Source organism: Bos javanicus, chromosome 18, assembly GCF_032452875.1.
Source record: "Bos javanicus breed banteng chromosome 18, ARS-OSU_banteng_1.0, whole genome shotgun sequence".
NCBI lineage: Eukaryota > Metazoa > Chordata > Mammalia > Artiodactyla > Bovidae > Bos > Bos javanicus.
This window is the reverse complement of record NC_083885.1, coordinates 2810643-2828098: the sequence shown is the minus strand read 5'-3', so window position 1 is coordinate 2828098 and position 17456 is coordinate 2810643. Positions and strand designations below refer to the sequence as shown.

Here is a 17456-nt window from a genome sequence, read left to right as displayed (position 1 = left end):
TGCATTACTGCACCTCTCCTGCCCTCAGGTATACGACACGCCCCCCATGGCTGTCAAGGGTCCCAACGGCCGGGACCCCTCGCTGGACGTGTACGACGTGCCCCCCAGTGTGGAGAAGGGCCTGCCGCCGGCCAGCCACCACGCGGTGAGCACAGAGGGGATGCTGCGGCTGCACAGGGTGCTGGGTGTGACTGTGTGCTCCCTGCAGCAGGGACCTGCAGAGCAGGGGTCTCCAGAGACCTGCCTCCAAGACCTCTGTGACGGGTGGAAACCAGGTGCCCCTCGGAGCCTCGGCTTCCTCATCAGGGAAAGGATCCCTCCCCTGCAGGGCATTCTCCAGGAGGTTCTTGAGAGGGTCACATGGGATAGCAGGGGGACCACAGAATGGACCATCCGAACCAGGATTCTTCTCAGAGTGGGAGGGGGAGGATGAATAATTAGAAGGGGCCTCGGGCGCAAACCAGGACTGTCCTGGACAAACCAGGGCATCAGCACCCTGAGTACAGCATGCAGGTGGCTCAGCCACCTATTAATATCTGCCGTAGAGTAAAGAACCTGCCTGCCAATACAGGAGACGTAAGAGGTGCAGGTTGGATCCCTGGGTCAGGAAGATCCCCTGGAGGACGGCATGGCAACCCACTCGAGTATCCTTGCCTGGAGAATCCCAGGGACAGAGGAGCCTGGAGGGCTACAATCCATGGGGTCACAAAGAGTCGGATACAACGGAGAGACTAAGAGTAGAGAAAGAGTAGAGAATACCCCCGTGGTGGTGGTGCTGATGGTGGGGGTGGTAATGGTGCAATAGCTGACCTCTCCCTGAGTGTTTGCAGTTATACAGAGAATTAAATCGTGTAGTTCTCACAATAAACCCGTGAGGGCGTTCTCTCATAGGCAAGCGGACAGGCACAGAGAGGTGCACCCAGCACCTGAGGTCACACAGCTAGTAAGTGGTGGGGCTGGGATTTTGAGCTCTGGTCTGGCCCCAGAGAATGCAATGGCACCCCACTCCAGTACTCTTGCCTGGAAAATCCCAGGGATGGAGGAGCCTGGTAGGCTGTGGCCCATGGGGTCGCTAAGAGTCAGACACGACTGAGTGACTTCACTTTCACTTTTCACTTTCATGCATTGGAGAAGGAAATGGCAACCCACTCCAGTGTTCTTGCCTGGAGAATCCCAGGGACAGGGAAGCCTGGTGGGCTGCCATCTATGGGGTCACACAGAGTCGGACACAACTGAAGTGACTTAGCAGCAGCAGCTGGCCACAGAGTCGGGCTCTGAAGCGTAACCTGCAGGGAGAAGAATCGCGGCGTTCGAGCGCCGGGCTGTGTGTGCACAGATGCCTGGGTCCACCCGCACGTCCGGGGGTGGGTGGAGCATGGGGGCAGGTGGACGGGCAGCCGTGACCGCTTCTCGGCCCTCAGGTGTACGATGTCCCTCCCTCGGTGAGCAAGGACGTGCCCGACGGCCCCCTGCTGCGTGAGGAGACCTACGACGTGCCCCCCGCCTTCACCAAGGCCAAGCCCTTTGACCCGACCCGCCACCCACTGGTCCTGGCCGTGCCCCCTCCGGACTCCCCGCCGGCCGAGGACGTGTACGACGTGCCGCCCCCAGCCCCCGACCTCTACGACGTGCCCCCAGGCTTGCGACGGCCCGGCCCCGGTGCCCTCTACGACGTGCCCCGGGAGCGGCTCCTGCCCCCCGAGGTGGCCGGCAGTGGCACAGCGGATGCCGGTGTGTACTCGGTGCCCCCTGCGGCCGAGCGGGAGGCCCCGGCCGATGCCAAGCGCCTGTCAGCCTCGAGCACCGGCAGCACCCGCAGCAGCCAGTCGGCCTCCTCCCTGGAGGCAGCGGTGACGGGCCGTGAACCCCTGGAGCTGGAGGTGGCTGTGGAGGCCCTGGCCCGCCTGCAGCAGGGCGTGAGTGCCACCGTGGCCCACCTCTTGGACCTGGCAGGCAGTGTAGGTGGGTGCGGGGGCCGGCGTGGGCCCCCTGAGCCTCAGGAGCCTCCAGCTGTGGACTTGCGGGCCGCCGTGGCCGCCGTCCACGCAGCCGTCCACGAGCTGCTAGAGTTTGCCCGCAACGCGGTGGGCAACGCCACACACACCTCCGACCGCACGCTGCACGCCAAGCTGAGCCGGCAGCTGCAGAAGATGGAGGACGTGTACCAGACGCTGGTGGCCCATGGCCAGGCCCTCGACAGCAGCCGGGGAGGCCTGGGGGCCACCCCCGAAGACCTGGACCGCCTGGTGGCCTGCTCGCGGGCAGTGCCCGAGGATGCCAAGCAGCTGGCCTCCTTCCTGCACGGCAACGCCTCGCTGCTCTTCAGACGGACCAAGGCCTCTGTCCCAGGGCCGGAGGGGGGTGGCCCCCTGCACCCCAACCCCACTGACAAGGCCAGCAGCATCCAGTCCCGGCCCCTGCCCTCGCCCCCCAAGTTCACCTCCCAGGACTCTCCTGATGGGCAGTACGAGAACAGCGAGGGGGGCTGGATGGAGGACTATGACTACGTGCACCTGCAGGTGGGTGCGCCTGGGCCCTGGGGAGGGCCCCTGACCCCCACAGAAGGCTCTCATGGCCAAAGGTAGAGTCTTGGTGAGTCCCTGTGCCCTCCTCACTTTCCAGGCCAGCTGGGCCCCTGGAGTCCCACCCTCCCCCTGTCTCAGGCCCTTGGACCCATGTGGCCGCACCATCAGGGGTCCTGCAGTGCCCCCCCAGGGATGGCTGCCGATCACCGACAAGGGCAGGGCTTGTCTGGCGCCTGCGCCTTGTCCTGTTTGGGGAGGTGAATCCTGAAGAACAAGCAAAAGCAAAGATCCTAGCAGGAGAGGGGAAGCAGCGAGGTGACAGAAGGTGGGCCCAGCTGGGCCTTTGAGTGGAGGCCCGGGTGCCGGCCGAGTGGGCGTCCCAGGGACAGCGGTCAGGGGTGGGCGGGCAGACCCTGTACCCCAGGGGGCGGCCTGGACGTGGTTCCCGCCGTGGGGGCGGGGCAGGGCGGCGGGGCCTGACCGCGTGGTGGGCGCCCGCCCGGTCCTCACCATGCGCCGGTGCTGCCGCGTGGCGGGTGCCGGCCTGAGGGCTGGGACTGAAGGAGGCCCGGGGCCCTGCTGCCTCACCCCGAGCCCCGCCCCGTCCGAGCCCCGAGCTCCGAGCCCCGTCCTCACTCCGCACGTGGCCGCAGCGCCCCCGGTGGCCGCTGGCCTCTCTGCACCCCCTGGCCTGGGCGCTGTGGCTCAGCTCCATCCTGTCTCTCTCCTCCAGGGGAAGGAAGAGTTCGAGAAAACCCAGAAGGAGCTGCTGGAAAAGGGCAACATCATGCGGCAGGGGAAGGGCCAGCTGGAGCTGCAGCAGGTGAGGGCGCCCGGGCTCACAGCCTCCTGGCACCGTCGTCTTGAGAGTCTGTTTTGCGAGCTGAGCCTCCGGGGCTCCCCAGACCCTCTCCCGCATAACTGTCCCATGTGTCAGCGGGATTTGTGTAGGTTATTGTCAGTCATCGTGGCAGGTATCTTAGCACACGCAGAGAAGTGCGAAAGCAAAAAGAAGCCACTCACCCTCGGGGGCGGTCGCCAGGCTCTGGGGCTGGTTTCCATTCCTGCTCCGGCCTTGGAAGGGGCCTCCATCCGTGGCTGAGACGTGAGTGAAAACAGTTACATCTGCTTTCATCTCAGGACGTTTCCGTGGCATTAAATATTGACCATAAATTGTTTTTAAAGTCAGCCTACATCAGTTACAGTTGAATGTTTACTTTGTACACAGTTTTTTCTTATTGTGAAAAACACTGCTGTGTTTATCTGAGGACGTAGAATTTTCCTCATATTTTGGCTTGTTTCCATAGAATAGGAAAGGGATTTTTTTTTAAAGGGGGTTTTATTCTGATTATGAAGGTTTTAAAAATTAAAATACAGTCTGGTAAAAAATCAACACAGAAAATATCACACAGAAAGTTTCCCTCATTTCCCATTCCTTGAGCATGGGGAAGGGTGGTCTAGAAGAGAGCCCACCAGATTCACCCTGAGACCGAGGACTTGGGGTGTGGTTTTCAAAGCCACGTTTCCCCAGCTGCAGAGTAGGGGACACAGTTATACCCATCTTGGGGTCAGTGTGAGAATTAAATGAGTAAACAATGTATAATGCTTAGGAGGTGCTGGGCACACAGAACATGTGCAGTCAAGGTATAGATGGTAATGACTGGCTGTGAATGGAATCTCCACTGACTTAGGAGATGGACATGTGCTTTTTCTTCTCTGCCTTCTGCTGTCCTCTTGCAGCATTTATTTAACCAGACTCGTGTTGGTGGGCATTTAGTTTGTTCCCAGAGGTACTTTTGTAAACAAATCTGTGCTGACTACAAATCTCTTCACATACCTGGTCAGTCACTTAGATAAATTACTAGAAGCTGAAATAAAAGGAGCGTGTCTGAGAAACTAAAGAACTTGAGTTTCTAAGAGAGGGGCATAGGAACATAAAATGTGTTGACCGGAGCGTTTGTTGTTCCATATCCACATCAGTGGAAACTCTGGAGACCCCCCCACCACCAAATACCTACAGTGGAGGGTAGGCTGAATAAAGTGTGGCCATTTGGACAGTAGAATATGATGTAGCCGTTAAGAATCTGTCAAAGATTGAAAAGGACTCACTGGAGATTAGAGCCGCAAAAAATGAGCATATTCTCACGCTGGACAAGAGAACCAAGTGAGTTTCACGGAGTAGACGGCTAAGGGAAAGTCAGGGTTTCAAGTGCCAGGAAGGGTCAGTGTCACACTGGTTTGCTAATTAAATAAAGCCTGAAACCTGAGTCTGTGCAGGGCTGGTCACAGCCACCCAGTCAGAACCAGCGTGGGGTGAGGACTTGTCAGTCCCCACCGCTAACACTCAGGCCAGAACTGCTGCTGGTGGGGATTTTCATCACATGGATTATGTGTACTCACTAACAGGAAGTAAACGGCCCATTATTTTTGGGTGTTAAAGGTAGGTTATAGTATGTGTATATATTTAATATATATTGTAGGCTATATATATATATTTAATATATGTACATATAGTACACTGTATGTTCCCAGTGTTTATCTTTTCCTGCGGTTGTGGGCGGGGAGGGAGGGCCGTTTGTAGGATCTTAGTTTCCCCACCAGAGATCAAACCTGCACCCACTGCAATGGAAGCAGTCTTAACCATGGGCCACCAGGGAGGTCCTCCAGTTTTCTAATTCAAGAGGGAAAGGGACTATTTGTGTTTAAAGGAAAACGCCTTTGTAGAATATTCACTAGTTATGGGTGGGAATTTTTTCTGAAATAGGCAAATACTATGACCTTTTGGTTTTTCCTTAACATTTTCATTGTGAGAGATTTAATACATGTATAAAATTGAAGAAAATAACCCCCCAGGTAAACTGGTTGGAGAAAAGGAGCCCCGGGCTTCCCCAGCCCCAGTCATTCTCAGGGCAGCGACTTGTCTGCCACATTGTTGTGAAGGCCTTACATTGTTTCATCTGCAAATACTTCAGTGTATAGTTCTAAAAGGATATTTCACCAGAGATTTAACAGATTTCAGGGTGCATGTTACTCTAGGTGATAACTGTCTTTTCTGTTTAATGTATTTGAATCTTCTCACATTGCATACATTAAGGAGAATTTTTTTTTTAACTTTTCATTTTGAAATACTTAGAGATTGATGGGAAGTTGTAAAGAAAGTGTCAAGTGTGTTCCCTTCTCCCAGTCCCCCAGGGATGGCATCTGAGGTGACTGGACAGCAGCATCCAAACCAGGAGACTGCCACCCCTCACCCTGCCCCGCTCAGCCGGCCCCCTCTCTAGCATTTCTGTCTTTTCAAAGATGTGCACACACGGCCTGCCACCTCTTGAGATGAGTGGGAAGGCCGTCTGGAGAATGTCTGAGGGCAGGCTGGGTGGGTGGGGCCGGGGAGGCCAGTGTGGGACTCTGACCGGGGGCCCTCGCTCTCCCGCTGGGCTCTGTCCCTTTGCTCCGTGGCCTGCTTTTCACTCTGCTGTCCCTCTCCGCCAGCTGAAGCAGTTCGAGCGGCTGGAGCAAGAGGTGTCGCGGCCCATAGATCATGACCTGGCCAGCTGGACGCCGGCTCAGGCTGCGATACCGGGGCGGCCAGGCGGCCTGGGGCCTTCAGACCGGCAGCTACTGCTCTTCTACCTGGAGCAGTGCGAGGCCAACCTGACCACACTGACCAACGCCGTGGACGCCTTCTTCACCGCCGTGGCCACCAACCAGCCACCCAAGATCTTCGTGGCACACAGCAAGTTCGTCATCCTCAGCGCGCACAAGCTGGTGTTCATCGGGGACACGCTGTCACGGCAGGCCCAGGCGGCCGACGTGCGCAGCCAGGTGACCCACTACAGCAACCTGCTGTGCGAGCTGCTGCGCGGCATCGTGGCCACCACCAAAGCTGCTGCCCTGCAGTACCCGTCGCCCGCCGCCGCCCAGGACATGGTGGACCGAGTCAAGGAGCTGGGCCACAGCACCCAGCAGTTCCGCCGCGTCCTGGGCCAGCTGGCCGCCGCCTGAGTGCTGCCCATGGAGGGGCAAGGGCAGGAGGGCAGGGTGGCATGGTCCGGAGAGCCGCCGCGCTGCGCGGGGCCAGGCGCCCAGACTGCGCAGGGCAGCGTGTGTATTTATGACGGGCCAGGAGGTGGGGCGGGCCTCCTGGTGGAGCCCCAGCAGAGCCGAGGCCATGAGGGCTAGCGGTCTCTCCTAAGCGCACTGTGGGCCCAGGGGGGCCAGGCTGGGGTCCTGGGTCCACAAGCCTCACCACCCACACGGCCTCAGGGGACCCCTTGGGCTGACCAGTGAGGGGGCCACGTCCCCCCGACAGGGCAAGCGTGGCTGGGGGTATGTTCTCTGCACCAGGAGAAAACCCTAAGAAACTATTTTTCATTATTGATTTTCCAATCATTTGACTAATAGTCTACATTTAAATAAAATTTAAAATGAAAAGCATCCTCTTGAGGTATGAGAGGCAAGAAGGCCAGGTGGGAAGGCGGGTGTGCCACAGGTGGGCTGCCGGGTTGAGGGGTTTCTGGGGGTTTCAGGCTGAAGCTGTGAGAAGGGCGAAGAGAAAGTGGGTCTCTTCAAAAGAAAACAAAGGCCTGGGGGAGCAGGGCTGGGCCTGGAGAGGAGGCGGGGAGCCCGGGCTGCTGGAAGGAGGCTGAAGAGCAGCATCCGGCGGAGCCCTGCGGCCAGAAAGGCTCAGTGCGCGTGTGGCCAAGGGCACAGCCAGTGCCAAGGTCTGATGGAAATCCACCCTGGTCCCCAGCAGTAGCCGAGGGGAAGGCGGGTACAGGGGTGGGAGCCGCTCCAGGAGCCAGTGAGCCTTGCTGGGGCCCCCACATCTAAAGGCAGAGGGCACCCCTGGGGGACACGGGACTCCATGCAGAGAAACCCTCTTTCGCAGCTCTTGTCCAGAGCTTAGCCCTTAGGAGCTCTTAATTTCAGCTTGTGGAACTTCTCCAGAAGTGTTCCATCTGAATTACACTGAGACTTGACTTCAAGTTGGGAGGTAGGGGACCGGTGCGTGCTAAGTCGCTTCAGTCATGTCTGACTCTTTGTGGACTGTAGCCCACCAGGCTCCTCTGTCCATGGGATTCTCCAGGCAAGAACACTGGAGTGGGTTGTTGTGCCCTCCTCCCGGGAGGGGACCAGCTGTCACCATGGTACATGTGAATCTGGGCCTCACTCCTCATCTCCATGAAGAAGGGCATAGGGCTGGGCGATATGCCAGCCCTCTCAGCTCTGAACTCCAGAGGGTCCTCAGGAAAGGCGGCCACCCTCCCACCCTTCCTCCAGCCCGGTGAACATGAAGAGGTGAAGATGCAAGCAGTTTTATTTGGGTTTTACACAGATGGGAGCTGGGGTGGGGCAGAGGCTCAGTTGGCCTCCAGAACTTCAAGAATCCAGGGAATGAACTTGGTGACCCGAGCATACACGCCAGGTAAGAATGGGCTACACCGGCTGCTGCCCCAGGACACGATGCCCGCCAGGGTCCAGGCTCCGTCCTTCTGGCAGACCAGGGGGCCACCTGAGTCGCCCTGTAGGAGGAGACAGGACTTGTGTCCAAGCCAGAAAGAAGGTGCCAGGGCCCCGCTGTGCCTAGACCTGGCCGAGTCCAAGGGGTGCAGACCAAGGGCAAGTAGGGGCCCAGAGATTGTGCACAGACACTCAGACCTGCTCAGATGGCAGCCCCTGCTCTGCCCCCTACTCCTGGGTGGCCTGGGGCGGGGGCTGATCCTCTCAGCCTCCCCATCACCTGTAAAATGGATGGAAATGTCCATCTTGTGCAGTTGCTATGAAATTAAATCCCTCTGGAAGCACCATACCACACCTGGTCAGAACCAGCTCTCACCAGGGGCCTCTGATAGTGCTGGTCCACGCCTTCATTGGGGCACTGGGCAGGGCAGGAGGGTAAGGAGGTCGTGGCAGAGGGGACAGCCCTCCTGGCCTGACCAGGGGGGAACCTGTGAGGGCGGGCAGGGTAGCAAGCAGTACCATGCAGGAGGAGATGCCGCTGGCTCCTGCACAGATCATCACGTCGGTGATCTTGCTGCCCCAGAACTCTCTGCAGTCGGCATTAGACAGGATGGGCAGGGTGGCCTGCTGCAGCTTGTCAGGGGTATCAAAGGCTAGAAGGACAGAGGGCGTGGGGTCAGGGCCCAGGGAGAGGAGACCAGCGCCCACCGGAACCCTGCCTTCCCGCGGCGTGGTCCTCCTCCGTCACAACGGTCGTGGGTGCTGAGTGCCACCTTCCAAGAGTCTGGGAGGTGGTTCCTCTCCAGTTCCACACCAGGCAGTGCATCTGCACTCCCAGCACAGTTGGTCAGGCAAGTCCTGCCTGCCGGGCCCCTGCGCCACAGGCCCACCGAGCCCTGCGTGTGGGCGGAGGGGCCGTCCCTCCTCCCCAGTCCTCTGCCTGGGGATGCTGGGGGGACCCATGAGGGAGCACCTCCCCGTTCTGCCCTTTCTTGGCTGCTCGCGTCCTGTTAAAGGACCAGCTGGTAGGCTGTGGCGGTGGAGGAACTCACGACTCAGCCTGAGGAGGCTGGAGTCGGGGAGGGAGGGGAGACCTGGGCGCTCGGGCCTGAAAGAAGCCTGGACCGTGGGCTCCCAGCGCAGACTTCAGGGGTGCTGGGCACACCCACCCTTCTCACTCTACCTCCCTGCAGATTAGGGGGGGTGACATTTAGGTGCTGGAACTTAGGTGTTTCTTCGGAAACTGTTCAGGTATATATATTGTTAAAGTTCGTTTTTATTTTTGCTTGATAGGTTTTTAATTAAGAGGGTTAAGTGAACTTCCCTGGTGGGTCAGACGGTAAAGCGTCTGCCTACAATGCGGGAGACCTGGGTTCAATCCCTGGGTTGGGAAGATCATCTCGAGAAGGAAATGGTTACCCACTCCAGTACTCTTGCCTGGAAAATCCCATGGACAGAGGAGCCTGGTGGGCTACAGTCGATGGGGTCGCAAAGAGTCGGAGACGACTGAGCGACTTCACTCTAGCTTTCTTTAAGTAAAGAAACGGAAGGTTGATTGTTGTGATTTACGATTGTGCTCAGGACTTAGCTGGAAGCACAGAAGGAGTCTGGGCCCTGAGCGGTCCTCGCGGACACTCACTGTTGTACCGGGTCTTGCCCCAGCCGGTGACGGTGCACAGGGAGCCCGTGGGGAAGCTGGTGTCGGCGCTGGGCAGGCAGACGGGGGCCACGGCTGCGGAGAGGCGGGCGGGCGCCGCCAGCTTCAGCAGGGCCACGTCGTTGCGCACGGCGCGCAGGTCCCACTGCGGGTGTTCGAAGACCTGCGCGGGACGGCGGGGGCTAGGCAGGCCACGGGGGCGGGGGCAAGGGGAGCGCAGGCATGCAGTTGGGGGGTGGGGGTGCAAAGGGTGTTGAGGGAACACAGATGGGGCCTAACAGACCAAATGGGGAGAGTGGCATGTGACATAGTTTGCATTTTCCTACAATGAGCAAAACAGCCTTGAGTGTTTGCAAAGGAGCTGTGTTTGGGAAGGAGAAGAACAGAAAGTCGGTCTAGAGAGGTGCTGGCGGGGTGAAGCGGAGCCGCTGGTCAGGGTCCTCAGTCCACGACCCCCCCAAGCCCCCGCCCCCCTCCCCGCCCCAGCACTCCCCCGCCACACCACCCACCCACAGTGAGTACCTCGGCGACCCTCAGCACCTGGCCGGCCTCCTCCTCGGAGCCCTGGTCAGACACCCCGGCCACCACGAGGTGACCCTTCCTAGAAAGGAAGCCACAGTTGGAGCACAGGCTCACAGCTGCCCCCGCAGAGGCCTGGGCACTGTGTCAGGCAGGCGAGCCCACCCGGGCTGCCCAGTCGTGCGGGGACCCCGGGGCACCCCTGTTCTCCCTGGGCCTCAGTTTCTCCGTCTGTACTGTGAAGGCGGAGGCCCAGACCCGCTGTCCTGGACCAACGTGGGGTCTGGAGGCCAGGGTGCTGGGGGGGGTTGGGGGGTGGGGGGGCTTTTCCTGGAGACTGTTCTGCCTGCAGGTGGGGAACAAGAGCAGCCGCCCCCAGCCCCTTGCTCCCCGAGCAGCCCCGTGCCCACTCCCCGAGCCTACTTGGGGCTGGGAGGTAAAGGTGGTCCCTTTGAGCAGGTGAAGTAGGGCCTCACCTGACCCCACAGTGGGCAGCGGTGACCACCCAGTCCTCACTGATGAGGGAGCCCCCGCAGAAGTGGAAGCCGGAGCTGGTCTGGGGAGGGGGTGGGAGAGAGTCAGCCTTGCCTCTCCCACCTCAGCCCCCTCTGTCTAACCTGCCCCTCCTCAGCCCCCCCTCACCTGCAGGGACACCTGCCAGGGCCAGGAGCCGGGCACAGCATCCTCCCCATTGACAATCCTGGAGAGGCCACTCAGCACAGGGTCGATGGCGGGGACCCCGCAACCTGAGAGGCAGAGACAGGGCAGCTGGTCTGTAGATGGTGCCTCAAGGGGGATCAGGGTGCATACGCAGCTCTTCCAGGCCTCCGCGGCATCCTGGCACCCAGAGTTTTGTCTGCTGCAAGACATTTAGCCCCCTCCCGGCTAGCTGACAACTGCCCTTAGGCGCTCTTGTGGACAGTCCCTGAAGTGGAGAGTCTCTGCAGTTGGGGCCCAGGCTCCCCAGCCTGCTGTGTGCTCTGAGGGGAGTGTCCGTCCCCTCTGAGCCCAGGATCCTTTCCCAGAGGCTGGGATGTCCTGTGTGAGTCCTGGGTGCTCTCATGGCCTCTGAGTCTTCAGGGGGAGCAGCTTTGGGTGAGGGTATTTGTGAGGGTATTTCCTTGTACTTCGGCCACCTGATGGCAAAGAACTGACTCATTGGAAAAGACCCTGATGCTGGGAAAGATTGAAGGTGGGAGGAGAAGGAGGTGGCAGGGGATGAGATGGTTGGATGGCATCACCGACTCAATGGACATGAGTTTGAGCAAATTCTGAGAGATGGTGAAGGACAGGGAAGCCTGGTGTGCTGCAGTCCATGGGGTAGCAAAGAGTCAAACACGACTTAGCAACTGAACAAGTACCATAGGTGGGGTGGCACCAACCCAGGAGTGTGTCCAAACCCAGAGGGTCGGCAGACTGGGCAAGATGGATGGACCTGGGGAACATTCCTGAGGCAGAATTCACATGGCTTGGTGGCATGTTTGGAGGGTAGAGGAGTCCCCACCCCAAGGCTTCTGAGCGAATGGAGGAGACCAGATCAGAAGTCCAAGGGACCTCCAGGTGGCGGGGGGGCCCAGGCCCAGCAGAGGAGTGGGGAGCCAGGCATAGGTGCCCAAGGAGGGTCAGAGGGGCACCCAGAGGGACGGGCGGCAGGGGTGGTTCAAGGTACGAGGACTTGGACCCTCCCGTCCCCTGCTTCTGGGGCTGAGGGCCAGGGCGGGGGTGAGGCTTGACCTGGGGCTGCCAGGCCTGCCTGAGCCCTGCACTTACCGAAGCTGCTGCCAAAGAGGAAGAAGCCAAGGACAACCCAGAGAAGGGCCATGGTGTGTGGCTCAGCAGGGGAATTGGGGTCTGCCCGAGAGACCCCCAATATATTGCCCCAGCCCACCAATCGCAACCTGCCTCGCCATCCCCTCCTTATCAGAAGACCTTGGGCTGAGAAGCACCTGACTGCAGTGTGGGCTTGGGAAAGAGACAGCCCTTGGGGCCACTCCTGGGAAGGTTTCCTGGAGTCACAAGTGTGTGGGGCCAGCACCAGACTCCACCCCCAGGTGCCCCCTCCTCAGGGCAGGCCAAGGGTCGATGGTGAGGACCCCGTAGTGGGAGGCGGGAGGCCAAGGTCCCCCCTCATCTGTGTGTGTCCCTTCTGGCCACTCGGGGGAGGCAGACTAACAAGGGGCCCTCCTGGACACCCCCTGCCACCTGGTTCAGTGAAGGTCCAAGTTCAGGAGAAGAATGAACTCCCAGAAACCCCAGCACAGGACACAGACACCGTCAACATGTCTTCCACCGGTTTATTGAGGCTGCGTAGGAGCAAGGTTGGCAGGGAGGCCAGTGTGAGGCTGGGGGCTCAGTTGGCGGCCAGGGTCTGCTGCACCCAGTTGACGAGAGCAGTGACGCGGGCGTACACGCCAGGGGTGGACGTGGAGCACGTGCTGCTGCCCCAGGACACGATGCCCACCAGGGTCCAGGCTCCATTCTTCTTGCAGACCAGGGGGCCGCCAGAGTCGCCCTGCAGGACAGGGAGCGGGGGGCTTGGAGCTGGCAGCCCAGAGACTCGTGAATGTTGTTCCCAGCACCCCGTCCCAGGCCGGACAGCCAGTGGAAGCTCAGCACATGCATACTAGAAGGATTGTGAAAGAAACTTCAGCAGCTCCTGTGGTTTGTGCCCCTGGAAGTCTGGGTCACCCCCTGGGGTCCTATAACAGGCTCAGTAGAGCAGGTTTGATTGACAGGAGGAAAGTACAGGTGGTGCTGGCCACGGGGCCACAGGGAGAGAGGAAGGTCTGCCAGGCCCCTTCGGGAGCCTTTAGGGCCGCCATGCTCTGCTGCCCAGGCTGTGCACTGCACAGGTCAGGAGGTGCCACTGCTCAGATGCAGATATCAAGGGCATCTTGTAGCATGGCAGCTCTGAGGACAGAGGCCCCTGCTCTAGTACCCCTCTGCTGAGGTCACCGGGGGTTCTCCAGGAGCTCTGTCTTCCCAGCTACTCTGGCAGGGATGCTCCAGGAGAGAATGGCAGGCCCTGAAAGAGGGCTGCCTACGGCTTCCATTTCCTCCGTCTTTGCCCAAGCCCTTGGCCTGAACCCCACCGAGGCTGGGAGGCCCTACCATGCAAGAGGAGACACCGCTGGCGCCCGCACAGATCATGGCATCTTTGATCTTAGTGCCCCAGTATTTCTTGCAGTTGGTGTTGGACAGGAGGGGCAGGGACGCCTGCTGCAGCCGGTCAGGGGTGTTGGCATCTGGAAGGGCAGGGTGGGTAGTCAGCGACCGTGCTCCCCACCTCCCCGCCAGCCCACTGTGGTCACCCCTCACTCACTGGTGTATCGGGTCAGGCCCCAGCCTGTGGTGACGCACGTCGTCCCGGCAGCGAAGTCGTCGCTGGCGCTGGGCAGGCACACGGCAGACACAGTCTGGGAGAAGCTTGCAGCCGTGGACAGCTTCAGCAGGGTGATGTCATTGTTGATGGTTAACGAGTTGTACTTGGAGTTCTTGAAAACCTGTGTGGGGGGCAGGGCGGGGGGAGACAAATAGCCGCCATTGGGGTCTGGGGAGAAGGCGTCGGGAGACCCCTCGTGGCATCAGCGCCCCTCCCTGGACGACAGCCTGCTCCATTCGGCAGCTCCTCCTGTGACCCCAGGAACCCCAGCCCAGGCTCAAGGTGCAGACCTTGCCTTCCTGAAGCCTCGCACACCTGGCCTTCTGCTTTGCTCCATCATGATGGGGTATCAGGGTAACCAGGGGAGCTGGAGTGTCTGGGACTTAGTGTGGGCGGCCACTCCCGAGGGACCACCCTACCTGGGGTCACACCTGGACGACCCGGGGGGGCCACCATACCTTGGCGATCTTCAGCTTCTGGATCTTCTCAGAGCTTGAGCCTTGGTCAAACTCCCCAGCCACTACCACATCAGAGGTTCTGCAGAGAGCCAGAGAAAAAGAGAGGTTCCCGCTGGAGGCGGGTAGGTGGGGCACGGAGTGCGCGTGTGCATTGGGGCACACGTGTGTGGGCGTCTGCGTGTCTTTGTGCGTGTGCTCACAGGGGTGTGGTGTGGGTCGGAGCTTGAAGCTCGGAATCTCCACTGTGCAGTCTCGCTTGCCGAGTGTTTTCCCTGCGACCCCAGGAGACCAGCAGGACCTGGATTTGCTGCACATCTCAAAATTAGAACCTGGGAGGCGGGCGCCTGGACGTGGAAGCCACAGCTCAGGCTGCCGAGCATGCAGAGCAGCCTCGGGGCAGGCAGGTGAGAACCTCGGGGTTGGGGCTCGAAGCCTACTGGTGGTCCAGCTTGGCTAGGGGCAGCCTGTCCTCCGCTCCAGGGGAGACCCTCGCCTGGGAGAGAAGGAGACCCCGGGGGAAAAGAAACAAACAAAAAGAAATTGGGAAATGGCATTAAAGGGCAAGATCTCAGTGCTGGAAAAACCACCCCAAAGGGTTTCCTGGGGACCCTGGGCCCTCACGTGACACCGCAGTGGGCGGCGGTGACCACCCAGTTCTCGTTGATGAGGGAGCCCCCGCAGAAGTGGAAGCCGGTCTTGTCCTGGAGGAAGACGGGGAGGGTCAGCGCTTGCTGGACACCAGCAGCACTGACCTGGGCAGCGCCCCCCTGCCCAGCAGACCCCCCAGTGCCTCTCCCTTCACGCACAGAACCCCGCTCACCTGCAGGGACACCTGCCAGGGCCAGGAGCCGGGGACAGCTTCTTCCCCGTTGACAATCCTGGAGAGGCCGCTTAGCACAGGTTGGATGGCGGGGACCCCGCAGCCTGAGGAGGGAGGATGGGGTGAGGAGTGGAGGCCAAGGTCTCACCCAGGACCCATGGCTCCAGGAATACCCCAGGGACAGCACAGGCCGATGTGAGTCTCAGGCCCAGCAGACCGAGTGCAACGTGGCGGCAGCGCCAGAGCATGGGCTAAGAGGCTGGGCTCTGTGGGTTTGAACCCAGCCCTATCACACCGCCCACTTACTCACTCCGAGTCTGTTTTCCCATCAGCAAAATGGGGATCTTACAGTTGGCAACCTCACAGAGTTGGTATATAATAAAGCTGAAAGATGTTTTGACTACTAAGGCAAAGCAGGAACTTACTCTGTTCCTGACACACAAGTTTAAAAGTTTAAAAGGGCTGGTTCAGGGCCTGAAAGAGCTGACGAGGGCCAAGCCACACCCACCCACTTGCTCATCATCTGAGCCTGCTTGGGAGCCACTAACTCTTCACAGAACTTTCTGGCCCTCTGGAACCGCTACCCCTCCTTGAACAGGGTCAACCCTCCTCACACATAGGAAGGTCCACCTCCACCCTGGGGACTTCACACTGGATGGTGTGGTCCAGTCTTCCCAGCATTCTAGAGATGTGAGGCTCAGAGAGGGAGAAAGACCCGCTCAGGCTCACACCAACCATGCATGGCTGAACTGGGAGCAGGGACCCTGCTGCCCTTTGCTGATCTGGGGGTTGGTGGAGCCAGCACCCCTTCCAACAGTGGGTGGAAGGGGAGACAGCCTTTCTGGCCTCTGCCTGCCCAGGTACTTACCAAAGGCTGTGCCCAGGAGGGCGCAGTAGGAGAGAAGCCAGAGGAAGTTCATGGTGCTGCCTTCAGAGAGGTGTGGGGTGCCTGCTGCAGGGCTCCCTATTATATCCCTGTGCACCAGGCTGTTATCTGAAGACCTTGATGTGATAATCCCTTTCCTGGGCATGTGCCCCACTGGATAGGATGTGCCAGAGCAAGGCTGGCATCAGGGCCTGGGATGGCAGCAGCTGTAACCATGGCTGAGTTTGGGCCAGTGAGAACAGTAAAGGTGGGGCTGAACAAGGTGGCCCTTGACCAGCTAAGGGGAAAGGACAGTCAGGTTTCCTCCTCCAGGCCCTGCTTCTGGAGGGGCCCTTTGAGCAGCAGCCAGGTCTGGGCAGGATTTGAGCCCCAGTTCAGTCTCTCATAGTCTGGAGGACCTTGGACAAGTAACTGAGTTGGTCTGCAGTTGTTCAGTACCCCATGGGCAGTGTGGTCAAGTAGGAGGAGGGGCAGGGGCCGTGACATGGTGAGGGCATGGGTGACCAGTGGGCTGAGGATGCTCCCCTGGTTTCAGGATGGCCAAGAAGGCTCACTGAAGGCTCAGTTCAGTGTCAGCCCAGTCACGTTCAGAGCCCCCACCAGGCATCTTGCCCTTAGAATTGAGCACATGGCATCCAAAGACAGGACTGGGCTCAGGGCCAGCCAGGGGGCCCCTGCTGTTGTCCCTGCAAGAGCTGGTGGAGGCTGTACCAGGTGGAAAAGCAGGAGGCAAGGAGGCCTGTTTCGGGTGGGCAGCTGGACCCTTTCCCAGCAATTGGGAAATTTGAAGGTGAGGCCATCAGGCACAGGGCAAGCACCCCAAAACACATGAGTAAAACGGTATCTCATGACTATTTTTCATTTCCATTGCACTGATGACTGTAGTGTGGTGGTTCACAAGTTTTGGCACAAAACAGCTGTGGGGGCCTTGGGCAAGTTACTTAGCCTCTCTTATCCCTTTTGTAAGTATTAATATGTAAAATGGGGCTGCTTAGAGTACAGGTCCTACTTCATGAAAGGCCTGGCCCATCTTCAGCAGTGCTGGGGCCAGGCCTAACCTAATGCACGTTGGTCAGCCCTGGTATTTTTCCTTCTTGACTTGCCAGTGGGGCTCTTCATGCTTTCTAAAGGACTGCCAGTGACAGGAAGGGACAGCCACAATGCATTAGGTGGGAAAGCAGGGCATGAAACAGAATGCAGAGTGTGGGCCCCATGCATATGAAATTCACCACCTGTTCAAGTTCATCCATCTTATCAACCAGAGCTTATCAGGCTGCCGCCGGAACAGAACAAACAAAAGAAAGAAACACAAAGTCCTGCCTTACGAGCCTTCGTGGGAAAGGAGTGGAGAGTTTACGGAACAGTTTGAACACACAGTAAAATATACATTACCACCAGCCAAGGAGTTATCATAATCACTGTTGTTGTTATTATTACTAATACCAAGGCAGGACGGCCCCACTCCGAGGGAGACATTAAGCTGTCATCTACCGTCTGCTAGCTCTCTGGGTGGGGCCGATGTCGAGGCACAGGGAGCAGGAAGGCACAGGCCTGGTGGAGCGAGCCTGGATGGCAGCAAGCGCCGGGAGGGCACGAGGCAGGGGGAGAGAGAGGCCAGGGGCCGCTGGAGGGGACCCTGGTGAAGCACAGATGCGAGAAGGCAGCCGCCGAGCCTGAGTGGGCTGGGGCGCTGCCGGTGGGAGAGCACGACCGGGGCCGACCCGTGGCGGTGGCCTTGGGAACCGACAA

The 17456-nt window shown here is 59.3% G+C and overlaps 3 protein-coding genes across 5 annotated transcripts in view; 1 reads left to right on the top strand and 2 right to left on the bottom strand.

Annotated features, from left to right (window-relative positions):
• BCAR1 (BCAR1 scaffold protein, Cas family member) overlaps nt 1–6959 on the top strand; it is a 33784-nt gene extending 26825 nt beyond the window's left edge. For both annotated transcript variants that reach the window (XM_061386754.1, XM_061386753.1), the window contains exons 4-7: nt 29–145; nt 1422–2519; nt 3259–3348; nt 6015–6959. In XM_061386754.1, the coding sequence (XP_061242738.1) occupies nt 29–145; nt 1422–2519; nt 3259–3348; nt 6015–6527 (1818 nt within the window). In that variant the 3' untranslated portion in view covers nt 6528–6959. The remainder of the gene's footprint in view (nt 1–28; nt 146–1421; nt 2520–3258; nt 3349–6014) is intronic.
• An 855-nt stretch (nt 6960–7814) lies between these two features.
• LOC133229963 (chymotrypsinogen B-like) lies at nt 7815–12229 on the bottom strand. 2 transcript variants are annotated; one of them, XM_061386758.1, is made up of 7 exons: nt 11932–12229; nt 10804–10907; nt 10638–10717; nt 10165–10243; nt 9625–9805; nt 8505–8638; nt 7815–8047 (listed from the first exon to the last, which is right to left on the bottom strand). In XM_061386758.1, the coding sequence occupies exons 1-7, from the start codon at nt 11981–11983 to the stop codon at nt 7886–7888; spliced, it is 792 nt and encodes a 263-aa protein (XP_061242742.1). In that variant the 5' UTR covers nt 11984–12229; the 3' UTR covers nt 7815–7885. The 2 variants fall into 2 exon arrangements, with proteins under 2 accessions (XP_061242742.1, XP_061242740.1); XM_061386756.1 differs by having other exon boundaries at nt 10804–12229.
• A 212-nt stretch (nt 12230–12441) lies between these two features.
• Nucleotides 12442–17456, bottom strand: LOC133229962 (chymotrypsinogen A). The gene is made up of 7 exons (XM_061386755.1): nt 15690–17456; nt 14822–14925; nt 14623–14702; nt 14002–14080; nt 13484–13664; nt 13273–13406; nt 12442–12673 (listed from the first exon to the last, which is right to left on the bottom strand). Exons 1-7 carry the CDS (start codon nt 15850–15852, stop codon nt 12512–12514), a joined length of 903 nt encoding a protein of 300 aa, XP_061242739.1. The 5' UTR covers nt 15853–17456; the 3' UTR covers nt 12442–12511.